At 48.3% G+C, this 19,754-nt stretch overlaps 1 protein-coding gene across 1 annotated transcript in view; it reads right to left on the reverse strand.

Annotated features, from left to right (window-relative positions):
• Positions 1-2,614: 2,614 nt before the first annotated feature.
• Positions 2,615-19,754, reverse strand: part of KTN1 (kinectin 1) — a 194,224-nt gene continuing 177,084 nt past the window's right edge. Inside the window, exons 35-43 of the mRNA XM_060263166.1 lie at positions 17,830-17,919; positions 17,634-17,726; positions 16,021-16,092; positions 15,492-15,575; positions 15,170-15,253; positions 12,607-12,690; positions 9,349-9,441; positions 6,498-6,621; positions 2,615-3,160 (exon numbers count right to left, since the gene is read on the reverse strand). Of these exons, the coding sequence (XP_060119149.1) occupies positions 3,156-3,160; positions 6,498-6,621; positions 9,349-9,441; positions 12,607-12,690; positions 15,170-15,253; positions 15,492-15,575; positions 16,021-16,092; positions 17,634-17,726; positions 17,830-17,919 (729 nt within the window). The 3' untranslated portion in view covers positions 2,615-3,155. The remainder of the gene's footprint in view (positions 3,161-6,497; positions 6,622-9,348; positions 9,442-12,606; positions 12,691-15,169; positions 15,254-15,491; positions 15,576-16,020; positions 16,093-17,633; positions 17,727-17,829; positions 17,920-19,754) is intronic.

Here is a 19,754-nt window from a genome sequence, read left to right on the forward strand (position 1 = left end):
GTGACTGGCATCCTCAGAGGTGTAACCCCAAAAAATTGGAATTCTCTCTGGGTCAAATTGAGAAGAAGTTGGTAGGCAGGTAACTTCTTCTCAATTTGACCCAGAGGGAACTCCAGTTTTCTGGGTTACACCTCTGAGGATGCCAGTCACAGTTCCTGGCGAAACGTCAGGTCTCACAATGCCAAGACCACAGCCACACAACCCAGAATTCTACAACAGCCAATGGACTCTGGCCGCGAAAGCCTTCGACAACATACTGCAGCCCTCAGTTTGTAAGACCTGAGCAAGGCTGTTAACCACATAACATTTTTGGAGGGCATCAAGTTCTTAGGGTTGTCAAAGTCAGAAGTGGCTCTTTCACATATATTGCGTGGCTCTTGAAGCCTCCACCACTCTTTTGGCTGGCCTGGGGAAGGCATTTCCTTTCTCCTATGTGGCCACAGCAGCATGAGGAAGATTTCCATCTCTCTTCTTTATATATTTGGGTTATTTTCCAATTTTTGTGGGGGAAAATATTAGAATGTTGGTCAAATCTTAAAGAGTGCAGCCAACTTCTCACAGAGGGGTTTGAACAATGGAGCTCAGAAGCAATTTTTTTTGGGGGGGGGGGGGTAAGAAAGAGCACAATGAAATTTAGAATTTCTGGAGCTCCGCTCCTGTGAGCTCCTGCCCAAAATGAGGCCTGTATAAATAAATGTATACAGGACACGGGGCCTGAAAGCGGAGATACTTTGAGTTCCAGTCTTCGCTGAGCCATAAATCTAACTGAAGCTGCAGTCCTAAAGACTTTTTTTCCCCTCTTGGCCTTACTGAATAACATGCTGAACTACTCTTGACTGTAAATGTTTTTTCCCTAGTATCCAGCCGGTACCCAAGTTAAACCCAGTCTTGGGAGTCCTCTCTCTGCTGCCAACAGAAACAGCTCCCTCCCCTCCTCATATTCCCCCTCAGCCTCCTCTTCTCCAGACTGAACCTTTCCAAGTCCCTCAGCCTTTCCTCACAGGGCTTCTTGGTCTCCAGGCCCCTGAGCATCCATGTCAGGGATTCAGATGATATTGGGGATGATGATGAAGATGACGATACTGGATTTATATCCTGCCCTCTGCTCCAAATCTCAGAGAGCAGCTTACAATCTCTTTTATCTTTCTCCCCACAGCAAGCACCCTGTGAGATACGTGGGGCTGAGAGAGCTCTCCCAGAAGTTGCTCTTTCAAGGATAGCTCTTTGAGAGCTGTGGCTGACCCAAGGCCATTCCAGCAGCTGCAAGTGGAGTGGGGAATCAAACCTGGTTCTCCCAGATAAGAGTCTGCACACTAGATGGATGGATGGAAGGATGGATGGAGGGATAGATAGATAGATAAAATAGATGATAGATTAGAATAGATAGATGAGAGATAGATTAGATAGATGAGAGATTAGATTAGATTAGATAGATGAGAGATAGATTAGATAGATGAGAGATAGATTAGATAGATGAGAGATAGATAGATGATAGATAGATAAGACAGATGAGACAGATAAATTAGATAGATTAGATAGTTTAGATTAGATAGATAAAATAGATTAGATGAGATAGGATAGACTAGATAAAATAGATTGGATATATAGACTAGACTAAACGCTTGGGACTCTTTAGCTTGGAGAAACGTCGACTGTGGGGTGACATGATAGAGGTTTACAAGATAATGCATGGGATGGAGAAAGTAGAGAAAGAAGTACTTTTCTCCCTTTCTCACAATACAAGAACTCGTGGGCATTCGATGAAATTGCTGAGCAGAAAGGTTAAAACGGATAAAAGGAAGTACTTCTTCACCCGAAGGGTGATTAACGTGTGGAATTCACTGCCACAGGAGGTGGTGGCGGCCACAAGTATAGCCACCTTCAAGAGGGGTTTAGATAAAAATATGGAGCACAGGTCCATCAGTGGCTATTAGCCACAGTGTATGTGTGTATATAAAATTTTTTGCCACTGTGTGACACAGAGTGTTGGACTTGATGGGCCGTTGGCCTGATCCAACATGGCTTCTCTTATGTTCTTATATAGATAGATAGATAGATAGATAGATAGATAGATAGATAGATAGATAGATAGATAGATAGATAGATAGATAGATAGATAGATGATAGATAGATAGATAAGATAGCTAGATAGACAGATAGATAGATAGATAAGATAGATGATAGATAAATAGATTAGATAGATTTATATCCTGCCCTTCACTCTTAATCTCAGAGCAGTTCACAATCTTCTTTCCCTTCCTCCCCCACAAAAGATACCCTGTGAGGTAGGTGGGGCTGAGAGAGCTCTCCCAGAACCTGCCCTTTCAAGGACAACTCTTGCCAGAGCTATAGCTGACCCAATGCCATTCCAGCAGCTGAAAGTGGAGGAGTGTGAAATCAAACCCGGTTCTCCCAGATAAGAGTCCGCACACTTCACCACTACACCAAACCGGAACATGGAACTTTCTGCACGCCAAGCCGATGCTCTAGCCACTGAGCCATGGTCTCTCTTTCAAGGAAATAAGGCAGGATATGAATATTTAAATAAATATCCCCCCCCCATACACACTTCGGGGAACCCCATTTGAGCACCAAACAGAATAGAACGGTAGAGTCTCAGTAATAAGCATCCCTTTATTTGCTGACACCATTACAAAAATGGATTACATTAGCAACCAAAAAAAAAAAAAAAAGAGGAGTGTTTACTTGAAGGTGAGAAGTCAGAGGTTGCTACTCCCAAAACGTATCTAAGTAAAACAGTGCAGACTGTCAGTATTAAAAGGTTATTTTTTGTTCACGGCTGCTACGTCAGGGGGGGTGTGTGTGTTCTGAACAAGGTTTTTCACTGAGCATAGTAAAGATAAAAGGTTACACGACTGTCGCTCCAAAGGAATGTCAAGCTCTAATTAATTCCAAACCGGTTTTAATTTTAATTTTAATTATAAAACTAAACTCTGGAGGTGTCTACAGAGTCATCTGCTTCATCATCTGTTTTTTTTTTAAATCAGTAGTCTAACGAGGAAGTAGAAAAGACGACGCCCGGCTCGGTGTTCGACGAAGTAGAAAGGGTGAGCACATAAATAAGGCTTTAATTTGGCAAAATATAAAATACAGTGCCTTCCGCTACCCTCCAGCCAATGGCCGTCCCCGCAATTTCATTCTGCAGAGAAACAAAGAGAGAACGCAATAGGATAAGGCAGTTTGCACCATGACGACTTTCCTAGAAGATTATATTGGATTCATATCCTGCCCTCTAATCCGAATCTCAGAGCGGCTCACAATCTCCTTTATCTCTCTCCCCCACAACAGACACCTTGTGAGGTGGGTGGGGCTGAGAGGGCTCTCACAGCAGCTGCCCTTTCAAGGACAACCTCTGCTAGAGCTATGGCTGACCCAAGGCCATTCCAGCAGGTGCAAGTGGAGGAGTGAGGAATCAAACCCGGTTCTCCCAGATAAGAGTCCGCACACTTAACCACTACACCAAACTGGCTTCCAGAGTCTATAAGCCTCTCCAAAACACTTAATTGGGGGGGGGGGGGGGGGGGTTGGAACCTGAGGAGGGCTGAGTTTGGAAGGGGAGGGACTTAGTGGGGCATCATGCCACAGAGTCCACAGCCATTTCCTGCAGGTGACCCAGTCTCTTCAGCCTGGAGGTTAGCTGTAATCCCAGGGGATCTCCAGTCGCCACCCGGAGGTTAGCAATCAAAGTGAAGTACACGGAAAGGGGAAAGGCAAGAAAGCAAGCTGCTGTGCAAAGAAGACATTGGATTCATATTCCGCCTTCCACTCAAGAATACCAGAGCAGGGGTGCGTGGGGCGGAGAGAGCTCTCCCAGCAGCTGCCCTTCCAAGGACAGAGTCTCAGAGCGGCCAACCATCTCCTTTCCCTTCCTCCCCCACAACAGACACCCTGTGAGGTGGGTGGGGCTCAGAGAGCTCTCACAGCAGCTGCCCTTTCAAGGCCAACCTCTGCCAGAGCTCTGGCTGACCCAAGGCCATTCCAGCAGCTGCAAGTGGAGGAGTGGCGAATCAAACCCCGTTCTCCCAGATAAGAGTCTGCACACTTAACCACTACACCCAACTGTCCCACAAGCTACAAAACATTCCAAAGACTTGAATTATCCAAAGTATCAAATTGGGTAGACGGGTAGCCCTATGGGAACAGCAAGATGACAGCAGTTACAGCCTTGAAAAGAGATGGTAAATCGTGCAGTGAAACTTTGAAAAAGCCTTACATGGTGAAAACGAGGCTTAATTCACTGCCACAGGAAGTGGTGGTGGCTACAAGCATGGCCAACTTCAAGAGGGGAATCGATAAAAATATGGAGCAGAGGTCCATCAGTGGGTATTAGCCACAGTGTGTGTGTGTTTGTGTACACACACAAACATATATTGGCCACTGTGTGACACAGAGTGTTGGACTGGATGGGCCATTGGCCTGATCCAACATGGCTTCTCTTATGTTCTTAGGTGTGACACAGAGTGTTGGACTGGATGGGCCATTGGCCTGATCCAACATGGCTTCTCTTAAGTTCTTATGTGTGACTCAGAGTGTTGGACTGGATGGGCCATTGGCCTGATCCAACATGGCTTCTCTTATGTTCTTATGTGTGACACAGAGTGTTGGACTGGATGGGCCATTGGCCTGATCCAACATGGCTTCTCTTATGTTCTTATGTGTGACACAGAATGTTGGACTAGATGGGCCATTGGCCTGCTCCAACATGGCTTCTCTTATGTTCTTATGTGTGACACAGAATGTTGGACTGGAGGGGACATTGGCCTGATCCAACATGGCTCCTCTTATGTTCTTATGTGTGACCCAGAGTGTTGGACTGTATGGGCCATTGGCCTGATCCAACATGGCTTCTCTTATGTTCTTATGTGACACATAATGCTGGACTGGATGGGCCATTGGCCTGATCCAACATGGCTTCTCTTATGTTCTTAAGTGACACAGAGTGTTGGACTGGATGGGCCATTGGCCTGATCCAACATGGCTTCTCTTATGTTCTTATGTGACACAGAGTGCTGGACTGGATGGGCCATTGTCCTGATCCAACATGGCTTCTCTTATGTTCTTATGTGACACAGAGTGTTGGACTGTATGGGCCACTGGCCTGATCCAACATGGCTTCTCTTATGTTCTTATGCTACTTTGTTCTACTGCTTCAGACCAACACGACTGCCCACTTGGATCTATCCTTGTTTAAGAATAATTTGTAAAATTTGATACTTTGGATAATTCAAGTCTTTGGAGTATTCTGTTTTGTGTGGGACATTTTGCAGGGCAGCTTGCTTCCTTGCCTGCCACCTGGAAGTTGGCAGTGCCACTCTTCATCCAGCGTGGCAGAAGAAAACCTCAAAAGGGTTCCGTGACAACCAGCCTCACAAAGAAAAAAACTATGCGGAATAACGAAAGAATTTTCAACATTCTATTATCACTCTCATGCAAAACATTTCACAAGTCGTACCCTGACACACAAACACCAATACTTTGTGCACAAGGAGGACATAAATGAATATGTGAGCAGTCCAATTCTGGAAGTATACAAGAAGAGTCCTTTTACTTCAAAGGAATCCCCAGTGCAGTTCCTGAGACCACCACGTGATGGTAAGAATTCCCCAACATTCAGTTTTCTTGTACAATAGTTTTGAAACACAGCAAACACAGCGACAGGTCTGTAAGCAGAAACTGTGTGCCAAAAATGGTGGAATTTTGCCATGCTCAGATATTGTTGGAAAGCTGGTCAAAGCTTCTATCGAAACGAGGGAAGATAAAAGTACTACTTCATTGCTGTGTTTGCACAAGACAACTGAACGTTGTGAAATTCTTACCATCACATGGTCCCCTCAGGAAGCGGACTGGGGATTCCTTTGAAGTGAAAGGACTCTTCTCGTATATTTCCAGAATTGGACTGCTCACATTTGCATTTATGTCCTTCTTGTGCACAAAGTAACAAGAGCCTCGCGGCGCAGAGTGTTAAAGCTGCAGTACTGCAGTCCTAAGCTCTGCTCACGACCTGAGTTCGATCCCTGGAGGAAGCTGGGTTTTCAGGTCGCCGGCTCAAGGTTGACTCAGCCTTCCATCCTTCCGAGGTCGGTCAAATGAGTGCCCGGCTTGCTGGGGGTAAAGTGTAGAGGACTGGGGAAGGCACCCCGTAAAAAGTCTGCCGTGAAAACGTGAAAGCAACGACACCCCAGAGTCGAAAACGATTGGTGCTTGCACAGGGGACCTTTCCTTTTCCTGTGCACAAAGTATTGGTGTTTGTGTGTCAGGGTATGACTTGTGAAATATTTTCTATGATTGTGACGATAGAATGTTGAAAATCTCTTACTTATTTTGAAGAATCGTTTTCTTTGTGAGGCTGGTTGTCACGGAACCCTTTTGGGGTTTTCTTCTGACACTCTCAACGGCGATTCTCTGCTTGGGTTATACACTCTTCATCCAGCAGCAGAAACCCAGCCTGGGGAGATTCCCCCACCCCCAGCTCCTACCTAGTAGCTGGTAGTGCTCCTTCCCCTTCGTGAGCATTTGGTTGACTGAAGCAAGCAGCTTCTTGAGGTGGGAGAGATCCTGGCTTAGGCTCACGGCCAAGTTGACGCCTTTCTCGGTCCCTGCCTGAAACAGAGGGAGGGGAGGGGTGGGGGAGAACAGATAAGAAACAAGTCATCCATCATGTGGAAAAACAGCGGGACCCCACCCCCCTCCATGCTCCACCGTGTTTTGTTCCCTTCAGGACAGACAAAAGGAAACGCTACTATACAGAGAGAGTGATTCAAATACGGAACTAGCTGCCGGAGGACGTTGGGTGGGGGTCACAGGAATAAACAGCTTTCAAAGGGGACTGCAGAGATGCATGGAGGAGAAGTCTATCAACGGCTACTAGTCACGGGGACTGAGGGGAACCTCCACATTTGGAGGCACTAAGCCTCTGAATCCCAGAGCCAGGACGCAGCATTAAGGCATCTATTCCCTGTTGTTGGCCCTCCAGAGGAACTGGTTGGCCACTGTGTGAGACAAGATGCTGGACTAGATGCACCACTGGTCTGATCCAGCAGGGCTCTTCTGATGTTCTTATGAAGGCCTCAGCCTCTCTGCCCTGTTGTTGGCCCTCCAGAGGAACTGGCTGGCCACTGTGTGAGACAGGAGGCTGGACTAGATGGACCACTGGTCTGATCCAGCAGGGCTCTTCTGATGATCTCATGAAGGCCTCAGCCTCTCTGCCCTGTTGTTGGCACTCCAGAGGAAGTGGTTGGCCACTGTGTGAGACAGGAGGCTGGACTGGAAGTGGTTGGCCACTGTGTGAGACAGGAGGCTGGACTAGATGGACCACTGGTCTGATCCAACAGGGCTCTTCTGATGATCTCATGAAGGCCTCGGCCTCTCTGCCCTGTTGTAGGCCCTCCAGAGGAACTGGTTGGCCATTGTGTGAGACAGGAGGTGGCTGGCTGGTCTGATCCTGCAGGGCTCTTCTTATGAAAAGGGCTTTCTACTGGTGCCATATAGGAGCCCCATGCCACAGAGTGGTAAGCCACAGCTGTACTGCAGTCCAAACTCTGCTCACAACCTGAGTTCGATCCCGGCAGAAGCTGGGTTCAGGTCGCCGGCTCGAGGTTGACTCAGCCTCCCGTTCTTCCAAGGTTGGTAAAAGAAACACCCAGCTGGGTGGACTGGGGAAGGCAACGGCAAACCACCCCATAACCAAAAGTCTGTCATGAAACACTGTAAAAGCAACCTCACCCGAGAGTTGGAGACGACTGGTGCTTGCACAGGGGATCACTTTTACCTATTGCCATTCTCCCAATGGGCAAGCTCAACAACTGCCCCCACGCATCCACTAGTATGGAATGTTTTGTATTTTTTGTTAAATTCAAAACAGCTGGGGCGGTGCGGGGGGGGGGGGGGATGGACACAGAGGCAGGAACCCTCGGCAGGAATCTGGCCAGCGATGCTGCCACAGTGCCATCTGCTGGTAGGAAAAGAAACACCTCGCCGCTGGCTGCTTCTGCAGATCTGGAGGCCTGAACCCTATACAGAAGGGCCATGATATTGCTGCGGGGGCATCTGCAAACCTCTAGAGAGCTTCTCTTGGCCGGTGGATGTTCAGGGCCTGGGGAAGAGGGCAGAACGTGCGGCTCTTGTCTTCGTTCTGCAAACTGGGTATCTGCACTCAACTTCTACAGCACGTAGGGTTGCCAAGTCCAATTCAAGAAATAGCTGGGGACTTTGGGGGTGGAGCCAGGAGACATTAGGGGTGGGGCCAAGATCAAGGCTGTGACAAGCATAATTGAACTCCAAAGGGAGTTCTGGCCATCACATTTAAAGGGATGGAACACCTTTTCAATTCCCTCCTTCCATAGGGGCACCTTCTATTGGGGCTCACAGAATTGGACCCCCTGGTCTAATATTTTTGAAACTTGGAGGGTATTTTGGGGAGAGGCACTAGATGCTATACTGAAAATTTCGTGCCTCTACCCCAAAAAAACAGCCCCCCCAGAGCCCCAGATACCCGCGGATCAATTCTCCATGATTTTCTATGGGAATAAATCTCCATAGGGAATAACAGCGTTCCCAGAAGACATTTCCCTCCCCTCCCCCTGCTTTCTGACAACCCTGAAGCGGGGGGAGGGTCTCCAAACCAGGGGATCCCCTGCCCCCAACTGGGGATTGGCAACCCTAACAGCACGCGAAGCAGTATACAACAGGGGTGGCCAACGGTAGCTCTCCAGATGTTTTTTTTTGCCTACAACTCCCATCAGCCCCAGCCAGCATGGCCAATGACTGGGGCTGATGGGAGTTGTAGGCAAAAAAAGTCTGGAGAGCTACCGTTGGCCACTGCTGGTATACATCATATTCTGTGAGATTGGTTTTAGCCATTTTGCCTCTCTCCTCCTCGACAGGCAGGGCCTGATTAAACCCTGCGGAGGCCCCTAAGCAGTCAAAATCTCGGGGCCCCCCTTGCAAATTATCTCGGAGTTGGAGTGCTCACCCCGCCGCCCGTGGCCCCCGCTGCAGCCTGCAGACACCTTCTCAGAAGCCCCTTTTGACAAAGCTGCGGGGGAGAGGCAGAGAGAGGCAAACTTGGCCACGACGCCAGCAGCAGCCGCAGCAGGCAAGTCGGGCAAAGAGCGGCTCAGTTGCTGGCTGCGCGTGCAGGTTGGGAGAGCTGCAAGCAGGGGAAAAGCCATGGGGAGAAGGTGGCCCGGAGTTCCTAAAGGCATGGGGGATCACAAGACAGTGCCTACTTGGCCTAATTGTTAATCCGGCCCTGTTGACAGGGGAGGAGAGAAATGCACAGTTCAAATATTCGATCTAATAAATTTACTCGTCGAGTCTCACACTCACCGTCTGTGAACAGACGTCGCTGTTCTCAATCACGTCGGCGTCTCCTGTCACTTTTCCTATTTCCCTTTCGAGAGTCACCAACGACTCCTGGGCCTTCAGGGAGAAAACAGAAGATGGACAAAAATGGTCAGAAAGCTAAGCTCCGAGAAGGCTGCCTCAGGGCTCCTCTGTTCCCCAAAGGGAAAGTGATCTTCTTCGGAAACTAAAGCTTCGCTTGGATCAGGGGTCCTCAATCTTTTTTGAACCTTGGAGACCCACTGGAATTCTGAGAGAATCTGTTGTGCACAGTCACAAAATGGCCGCCACCAGAGGGACAGCCATCCCAAAATGGCTGCCACAGCCAATATGGCCTCTAAGCTGAGGAGGTTTCTGTGCAAAAATTCTACTTCATGAGCTTGTGGCATGGAAGTTATGAGCTACCGCATAAACTGGTTTGCTCTGAGACCAGTTTTCCTGAGCTAAAACAAAAAAAAAATGTGTGAGCTGGAGCCTAAAAAAACAACACGTGAACTAGCTCACACTCTCAGCTTAGAGGGAACGCTGGCCACAGCTTACCTACAGTCACACAGTGAAGATCTTTGTGCTGTGGTGCCAACTGTTGCCAAAGCGAGATGTTTAAATATCTGCAATGCCTATCAAATTTCCAATGGCCAATCAGAAGCCTCGCTGAGAAGAGCCCTGCCCACTTTCTAAAAGCACTTCCTGGGCACCAGGAAAGGTGGCAGGAGGCACAAGGCTACCCATGGCTGTTACGTTGGGGATACCCGGGGTGGAATTCTAGCAGAAGTTCCTTTGCATATTAGGCCACACACCCCTGATGTAGTCAATCCTCCAAAAGCTTATAGGGCTCTTGTTGGTAAAGCTCTTGGAGGATTGGCTACCTCAGGGGTGTGGCCTAATATGCAAAGGAGCTCCTGCTAGAATTCCCATCTGGGGATACCTGATCTAGATGTTCCACTCCTACAGGCCAGTCACATAATTTGAGCTTTTGGGAGGTGGAGTCAAAGTAGAAAATGGCTGCCACAAGAGGCGGAGTCATACACACAGAGGAAGCCCCAAGAGGGAGGAGAAGAGGGGCATTTTAATAAATACACTGGGATGGAGGAATGAGGAAAATAAAGTCAATATCACTGGCAGCTAAAACAATGTTTTAAAAATCTGCTCAGAAGTCTAGTTTGATGTAGTGGTTAAGTGTGTGGACTCTAATCTGGGAGAACCGGGTTTGATTCCCCACTCCTCCACTTGCACCTGCTGAGATGGCCTTGGGTCAGCCATAGCTTTCACAGGAGTTGTCCTTGAAAGCTTCTGGGAGAGCTCTCTCTGACCCACCTACCTCATAGGGTGTCTGTTGTGGAGGGGAAGGTAAAGGAGATTGTGACCGCTCTGAGACTCTGAGATTCAGAGTATAGGGTGTGACAGAAATCCAGTATCTTCTTAGTAGCCAATCAGCAGCCGTGCTGGGCTACAACACCATATGCCCCCACCCACTTTATTATTTCTTTTAATTATTATTATTATTGAGTCCACTGCAACACAAGGGGAACAGAGGGAATGTAGAGAACATAGGAAACATAGGGAAATAAAAATAAAAATAAATAAATAACAGAAATACCAATCTAACATACAAGAATCCAATTTAGATCATTGGATGCATATAACAAACAATTTACAAAAACAATTACACAATAAACTAGGTATTAAGAATTGGAAAAAAAGCCTACAATTTATTCTACTAGGCAAAAAGGAAATATTCCCAAGGTATTCCAAAACTGGGGCCCAAAGCAAATCATAATCTATAGCCACATCAGTATCATTTTTGAAGAAAGGGTTATCCATTGTCTTACCCATCACATACTGGTCTCGTACCTTATAATACCACATTTCAATCGTGGGAATATGTGCGGGTTTCCAATTTTTTTTGCAATCGTCATGCGAGCTATCACCGTATTGCCGAGGTTAAAGATTTCTGATCTTTGCTCACCAATTTATCAGGCCAGGTATCAAATAAAAGAAGTTTAAAATCGACTGGACCGGTTAGATCAAATAGAAGTTTTATTAGCTCTACGGCTTTATTCCAAAAGTTTGACACTGTGGGACATCCCCACCACATATGATACGGGAGCCTTTAGTTTTCTCCAACAATCTGGGCTTGAGACCCTAGAGATTTTACTCATTGTGACAGGGTTTAAATACCAAAGTGAATACATTTTTTTTAAAACTGGAGATGAATACCAATGTTTTTAGCATAATGGGAGTTCCAGATCTTTCCCCAATCGTTTTCCTCTGGCCTTTGAGGTAGCATTAAGTTTCAACGTTTAATATAAGAGGGTGGATATGAACGAAGGGAGTCAATTAAACAATTATATATTTTAGAAAGCAAACCTTTCTTACTGATGCCCTCATCTTTAAGCAAGACCTCAAATGGCGTCAATTCATATCGAATGATTTCTTTCCTCTGAAGAGAATATACCACATTCTGAACTTGAAGGTATTGATACCAATTGATATTGGCTCCTAATTTCCCTTCTGCTTGTTCCTCAGTGATAATATTGTTCCCTTGAATCCACTCCCCAATTCTATCCTTTAAAAACACTGGCTGGACATCAGGAAAGGTGCCAGCGAGCGTCATGGTGCCCACAGATACCACTCTGGGGACCTCTAGCTAAATTCAAACAAGTGTGAAACCAGCTTCATTTAAAGTCTTCTGGGCATGGAACAGGTGTCAGTGGGGGTTGGGGAGGGAGGCATTCAGGGTTTTTTTTGTAGCAGGAGCTGCTTTGCAGATTAGGCCACGCCCCCCTGATGCAGCCAATCCTCCTGGAGCTTACAGTACGGCCTGTCCTAATAGCCCTGTAAGCTCTTGGAGGATAGGCTACATCAGGGGTGTGCGGCCTAATATGCAAAGGAGCGCCTGTTACAACAAAAGCCCTGGAGGTATTTGTGAGTCTCCTGCAATTTACAGGGGGTTGGAGAAGAAGAAGAAGGATGACTGCAGATTTATACCCCCCCCCCCTTCTCTCTGAATCAGAGACTCAGAGCAGCTTACAATCTCCTTTATCGTCCTCCCCCACAAGAGACACCCTGTGAGGTGGGTGGGGCTGAGAGAGCTCTTACAGAAGCTGCCTTTTCAAGGACAACTCTTGCAAGAGCTATGGCTGACCCAAGGCCATTCAAATGTCCACACACTTCAGCACTACACCAAACTGGCTCTAGATGGATGTCCCTTCCAGCTCTTATGATTCTATGGGAACCGCTCACCTTCGGCAAGTCGACGGCTACGTTCTGCCTCTCGCTCTGATCGATTTTAAGCTTCGATAACGTCTCGTTCAACTGGGTTTTCAGCTGTAAGAGACAAGACAAGCTCAGTTGAACACAAGCGCCACACGTCGCAGCGCCGCTTGGGACAAATACGACCGTTTAGAACAGCAGGAATTAGTAGGTACACTCTACGGAGAACGTTTGGTGGGAGGAGGCGTCCCCTGCAGAGTTGACGAAAGGGGACAAACATCTACAGAAGTTTAAAGTAGGGGTTAGAGACAGTAAGAGGGAATCGAAATAGCGTCCAAATTATTGCAAAGGACTTGCTGGAGCTCCTGGAAAGCTTTTTTCACAGGGATTCATCCGCTGCGCTGGACCATCGGCGGTCGGTGTAAGGATTTCCCAGCCTGCAGAAAAACAAGATGACTCAAGCCAACGATGCTCACCCTCTTCCAGGAACTGGCTAAGCTCCCTACTTAAAAAAAAAAGCCACTGAGAGCTTCTGATACCTCCACCATCTTCTGCAAAACAGTCAACACCGCTCGTTCTCTTCCCAAGCAGTGGTCTTCAAAACACAAGGCCAAGAGCTTACAAAAAAGAGCCCTGCAAGCTCTTGGAGGATTGGCTACATCATGGGAGTGTGGCCTAATATGCAAAGGAGCTCTTGCTAGAATTCCACCCCTGCCTTCTCCAGAGGGAAGTTCAAACTTTGGTTCTCGCTTCTAGAAGACTCGCTGAGTCCAAGCCAATGAGATTCCCAGGATATCGGCTTCCAGGTATCTGACGAAGGGAGCTTTGACTCTTCACAGCTCATGCCCTGAAAACCTTGTTGGTCTCTAAGGTGCTCCTGGACTCAAGTCTTGCTTTCTCACCGCCAACCTACATGACAACCCACCTGGGACTAAGACTGGGGAGGGACGATGGCTCAGTGGTAGAGCATCTGCTTGGTAAGCAGAAGGTCCCAGGTTCAATCCCCAGCATCTCCAAAAAAGGGTCCAGGAAAATAGGTGTGAAAAACCTCAGCTTCGGACCCTGGAGAGCAGGGAAGGGACGGTGGCTCAGTGGTAGAGCATCTGCTTGGTAAGCAGAAGGTCCCAGGTTCAATCCCTGGCTTCTTCAACTAAAAAGGGTCCAGGAAAATAGGTTTGAAAAACCTCAGCTTGAGACCCTGGAGAGCCGCTGCCAGTTTGAGTAGACAATACTGACTTTGATGGACTGAAGGTCTGATTCAGTATAAGGCAGCTTCATATGTTCATACGTGTCCATACGAGCCGTCCAGCTTAAAACAATGCAGATTTCCTCTCTCAAACTGTTATTGCTGCATTAAAGAAAGTCAGGGCTTTTATTGTAGCGGGAGCTCCTTTACATATTAGGTCACACACCCCTGATGTAACCAATCATCCTGGAGCTTACAGGGCTCTTAGTACAGGGCCTACTGTAAGCTCCTGGAGGATTGGCTACATCAGGGGGGTGTGGCCTAATATGCAAAGGAGCACCTGCTAGAATTCCACCCCTGCCTCTTATATAGCCAATCCTCCAAGAGCTTACAGGGATCTTTGTACAGGGCCTACTGTAAGCTCCTGGAGGATTGGCTACATCAGGGGTGGGTGGCCTAATATGCGAAGGAGCTCCTGCTAGAATTCCACCCCTGCCTCTTATATAGCCAATCCTCCAAGAGCTTAGAGGGCTTTTAGTACAGGGTCTACTGTAAGCTCCTGGAGAATTGGCTACATCAGGCTTGTGTGGCCTAATATGCAAAGGAGCTCCTGCTAGAATTCCACCCCTGCCTCTTATATAGCCAATCCTCCAAGAGCTTAGAGGGCTTTTAGTACAGGGTCTAATGTAAGCTCCTGGAGAATTGGCTACATCAGGGGTGTGTGGCCTAATATGCAAAGGAGGTCCTGCTAGAATTCCTTACAGGGCTCTTCAGACAGGGCCTACTGTAAGCTCCAGGAGGATTGGCTGCATCAGGGGTGTGTGGCCTAATATGTAAAGGAGGTCCTGCTACAAAAAAATACCTGAAGAAAGAACTATGAGGAGGGGCTGTGGCTCAGTGGTAGAGCATCTGTTTGGCATGCGGGAAGTCCCAGGTTCAATCACTAGCATCGCCAGTTGAAAAGACCAAGCAAGACGCGATGGGGGGGGGGAAGACCTTTGCCCGAGATTCCTGGAGAACCAACTGCCAGTCAGAGTCGACAAGACTGACTCTGATGGAGAAGGCATCGGCAGAAGGCAGTTTCACACGTGGGGTTTAATCTTCTGTTCGAAAGCACGAATCCTAGTTTAAGGAAATCAGCAACAGCAAGACGGCAGCCGAGCCCATTTTTACGTGACGAGAAAGCTGTTTTCTAGACACAAGCGTTGAGCCAAGAATGGGGTGGAAAGGAAAACATGTAGGTGTTGTTATCCTGAAGAATCGGTGTTATTATGAAGAGGCAGAGAGACGGCAGCGGGACTTCGAAACGACAATCGAAAGGAGGAGCCGAAGCGGTTAGTGCACAGAGAGGATTCGGAAAAAAGTTTCTCCGCTGGGGAGTTTCGCTGGAGGGCGGAGGCCTCTTACCAAATTTAACTCTTCGTTCTGCCTTACTGCTTCGGAATAGGAATCGTCAAGCTTTTTCTGCAACTCAGTCAAGAGATCTTTGAGCTGAAATGAAGTTTTCGGAGTCTTTAGGATTGGTCACCCTGTATTATTAACCCCTTTCCCCCCCCCACAACCCTGCTTCCATTCAGATTACCGTGTCTCTCTGTTCTGAAGTCACAAACGCAACAATGTCCCATTCGCTTTTGCCAAGCAAGCATTTTATTACTGGGCCAGCCAAGGTCATGCTCGATTTGGGGTGGGGGGTTGGGGGGGTGGGGCTGCACCTGAGCAGGGTGTTTACCTCTCGGACTTCTGAAACGTACGTTGATCGCTCGATTTCTGCTTTCTCCAGTTCCTGCTCCAAGTGTTCGCGCTCCTTTTTAAGCTACGAGAACAAGCAAAATGTCACAGTTCGCACACGGGTTCTCATTCACAGCGTTCGTTCTTAGCACAAGGCTACTGTAAGCTCCAGGGGGATTGGCGACATCAGGGGGGCGTGGCCTAATAGGCAAAGGAGCTCCTGCCACAAAAAAAGCACCGCATTGATGTAGATCGGGGAGGCCAAACTGTGGCTCGGGAGTCACATGTGGTTCTTTCATACATATTCTGTGGCTCTTGAAGGCTCCGCCACTGCATCAGCTGGCTTGGAAAAGGCATTTGTCTCTTTAAATAACATCTCAAAGCCAAGCCAGCCAGTGGCTTGGAGAAATCATTTAAAGTTAAAGTTGCTTTATTTCCACCTCTCCCCCCTCCCCTATTTGCTTTGCTTTTCCTTCCTTCCTTCCTGAACCAACCCGAACCAAAACCAGCCCAAAACCAAGCTAACTCACCGAATCCACTTCTAGGATTTCAGCCTTTAATCTTGCTACTTCGTGCTCCAAAAAGGTGACCGACGAGCTCATCTGCAATCAGGCGAGTAGAAGAGACACGTTTATTATTTATTCCATTTATAACCTGCACCCTCTCCTCAACAGAGGACTTGGGGAGGTTCACAACACTGAACATCAAAACTAACAAGGAACATAAAACACGAGGCAGAGAGTTTTAAGTTTTAATTTTCCATCTAAATTTTAAACGAATTTTATGGCTTTTTTATCCTATTCCTTTGTTATACCCAATTTTATGAATGCTACCGATGTTTTTATTCTACCTGCTGCAGCTAAAATTCTACTTTGTGAGCTACGGGCATTAAGATTGTAAGCAACTGCATAAATTAGTTTGCTCTTGGGGCCACTTTTCCTGAGCTACGACACAAACGTGTGCGACGGAGGCTAAAAAACTGTGAGGCAGCTCACACTAACTCAGCTTAGAGGAAGCACTGCAAATAAATCCAAAACGGGATCGGGGTTTGCTGTTTATGACTTAAGCTGTCAGAATTTCTAAATTGGTGGCGTCAAACATGCAGCCTAGGGGCCTAATCAGGCCACTGCGGGGCTCCCATCAGCCCCCTGAGCAACTGGCTGCTTCCCTTCTTCCTCTCTTGCTTCCTTCTTCATCACAATTTGCTTTGCAAGGTTTGCTCAACTGCACAGGAGCTACAGAGCAAAGCCTGTGTTTTATCCATTGGCTGAGGCGCCAACCTTTGTGGAGGAATGGGAGAGGGAGCGCTTGATTTGCCAGGCTCTCTCAATCACACAGCAGAGCTACTGAGCCAAGCCTTTTTTCTATTGGCTGAGGTTTTTCCCCTTCCTGATCCCCTGGGAAAGGAAGGAACAAGCCAGAGCTTCCTTTGTCCAGTTCCTTGGATTGCACAGGAGAGATACAAAGAAAGTGCCATTAAGACCAACAAGTGCTAATGTATTAATTATGTTTTTAAGTTTTTAAAAATGTTTAAATGTGTTTGTCTGTGTCCTTTATATAGTTCATATCTGTGCTACCTGGCATTACATTTATGAGAGCCAGTTTGGTGTAGCGGTGAAGCGTGCGGACTCTTATCTGGGAGAACCAGGTTTGATTCCCCACTCCTCCACTTGCACCTGCTGGAATGGCCTTGGGTCAGCCATAGCTCTGGCAGAGGTTGTCCTTAAAAGGGCAGCTTCTGGGAGAGCTCTCTCAGACCCACCCACCTCACAGGGTGTCTGTTGTTGATGAAGAGGGTAAAGGAGATTGTGAGCCGCTCTGAGACTCTGAGATTCGGAGTGGAGGGCGGAATATAAATCAAATATTATCTTCTTCTTACGACACACATGGCTGGGCCTGACAAAATCTCATTTATGTCATATCCGGCCCTCATAATGAATGAGTTTGACATCCCTGTTCTAATCTTTAAAAACCTTGCACCTGCTCCTCTAGCTTATGATATTATCACAAAAATATACAGAACAAGATCAGTCGTAACGCTGCAAAGATTGCTGGCGTAAAACTGCTCAGTGCTATTTGAAGGATATAGCCAGGCTGAGTTCTTGCAGGGGTAGAAGTGGCCACCGTAAGGCAGCAAAAATACCTGCTGGAGCTCCTTCTGCGATTCTTCTACCTTCACTTTCCATTTGCTCTCCTCCTCTTCCACGCTCCTTTGTAGCCTTTGCAGGATGCCCTCCTGAATGAAACAGAGAATCACGGTTATCTCATTGCTCTCGGGGAAGCCGGCGAGTGACGGTTTCACTGGGCACAACCAGCGCAGGCACAAGGCTCTGCCTTACCGTCTCTGCGAGGACTGATTTGTACTTTTCGCACTCCTGCTGCAGCATGATATGCAGCTCGTCCGCTTCCTTCAGCTTCTGCTCCATCACCTGTTAAGGGAGGAAAGAAATCAGCTGAACAGAAGACACACTCTGGCAGGGCAAAGTCCCCATAACATGATATGGAAGAAGAAGAAAAGGATATTGGATTTATATCTCGCCCTCCACTCCGAAGAGTCTCAGAGCGCCTCACAGGCTCTCACAGCAGCTGCCCTTCAAGAGGGCTCTCACAGCAGCTGCCCTTCAAGGACAGAGTCTCAGAGCGGCCTACCATCTCCTTTCCCTTCCTCCCCCACAACAGGCACCCTGTGAGGTGGGTGGGGCTGAGAGGGCTCTCACAGCAGCTGCCCTTCAAGGACAGAGTCTCAGAGCGGCCTACAATCTCCTTTCCTTTCCTCCCCCACAACAGGCACCCTGTGAGGTGGGTGGGGCTGAGAGGGCTCTCACAGCAGCTGCCCTTCAAGGACAGAGTCTCAGAGCGGCCTACCATCTCCTTTCCCTTCCTCCCCCACAACAGGCACCCTGTGAGGTGGGTGGGGCTGAGAGGGCTCTCACAGCAGCTGCCCTTCAAGGACAGAGTCTCAGAGCGGCCTACAATCTCCTTTCCTTTCCTCCCCCACAACAGGCACCCTGTGAGGTGGGTGGGGCTGAGAGGGCTCTCACAGCAGCTGCCCTTCAAGGACAGAGTCTCAGAGCGGCCTACCATCTCCTTTCCCTTCCTCCCCCACAACAGGCACCCTGTGAGGTGGGTGGGGCTGAGAGGGTTCTCACAGCAGCTGCCCTTCAAGGACAGAGTCTCAGAACGGCCTACAATCTCCTTTCCTTTCCTCCCCCACAACAGGCACCCTGTGAGGTGGGTGGGGCTGAGAGGTCTCTCACAGCAGCTGCCTTTCCAAGGACAGAGTCTCAGAGCGGCCTACAATCTCCTTTCCCTTCCTCCCCCACAACAGACACCCTGTGAGGTGGGTGGGGCTGAGTGAGCTCTCCCAGCAGCTGCCCTTCCAAGGACAGAGTCTCAGAGCAGTCTAGCAATCTCCTTTCCCTCCCTCCCCCACAACAGACATCCTGTGAGGTGGGTGGGGCTGAGAGGGCTCTCACAGCAGCTGCCCTTCCAAGGACAGAGTCCCAGAGCGGCCTACAATCTCCTTTCCCTTCCTCCCCCACAACAGACACCCTGTGAGGTGGGTGGGGCTGAGAGGGCTCTCTCAGCAGCTGCCCTTCCAAGGACAGAGTCTCAGAGCGGCCTACAATCTCCTTTCCCTCCCTCCCTCCCCCACAACAGACACCCTGTGAGGTGGGTGGGGCTGAGAGAGCTCTCACAGCAAGTACAACCTGTTCAAGAGCTATGGCTGACCCCAGGCCATTCCAGCAGGTGCAAGCGGAGGAATGGGGAATCAAACCCAGATCTCCCAGGTAAGGGTCCGCACACTTAACCACTACACCAAACTGGCTTTACAGAGTAAAGGGTCCAGTAGCACTTTTAAGACTAACAAATCCAACTGTAGCATATGCTTTTGAGAATCACAGCTCTCTTCGTCAGATGGGAGGGAGAGAGTGGTAGAAAGAAAGCAACTTGAACTTTAAATACATTCTCCAAACTGCTAGCCGGCTTGGCGAAGCGATTTAAAGAGAGAAAGATTTAAAGATCTCAAGAGAGAAACGCCTTCTCCGAGCTGGCTGACAGGACGGTGGGGGGGCTTCAAGAGCTGCACAATTTGTGTGAAACAGCCACGTGTGGCTCCCGAGCCACAGGTTGGCTCATCTAATCTAATCAATAAATAGGAGAGGGGATGCTTGAGATGTACCCCTGGGGGTAAAAGAGCTTAGGGAATCCCTGTTCCTATTTGGATCTGACGCAAGGAGCCTTTGACTCTCAAAAGACAACA

This window comes from Heteronotia binoei, chromosome 21 (assembly GCF_032191835.1).
Source record: "Heteronotia binoei isolate CCM8104 ecotype False Entrance Well chromosome 21, APGP_CSIRO_Hbin_v1, whole genome shotgun sequence".
In the NCBI taxonomy this organism is placed as follows: Eukaryota; Metazoa; Chordata; class Lepidosauria; order Squamata; family Gekkonidae; genus Heteronotia; species Heteronotia binoei.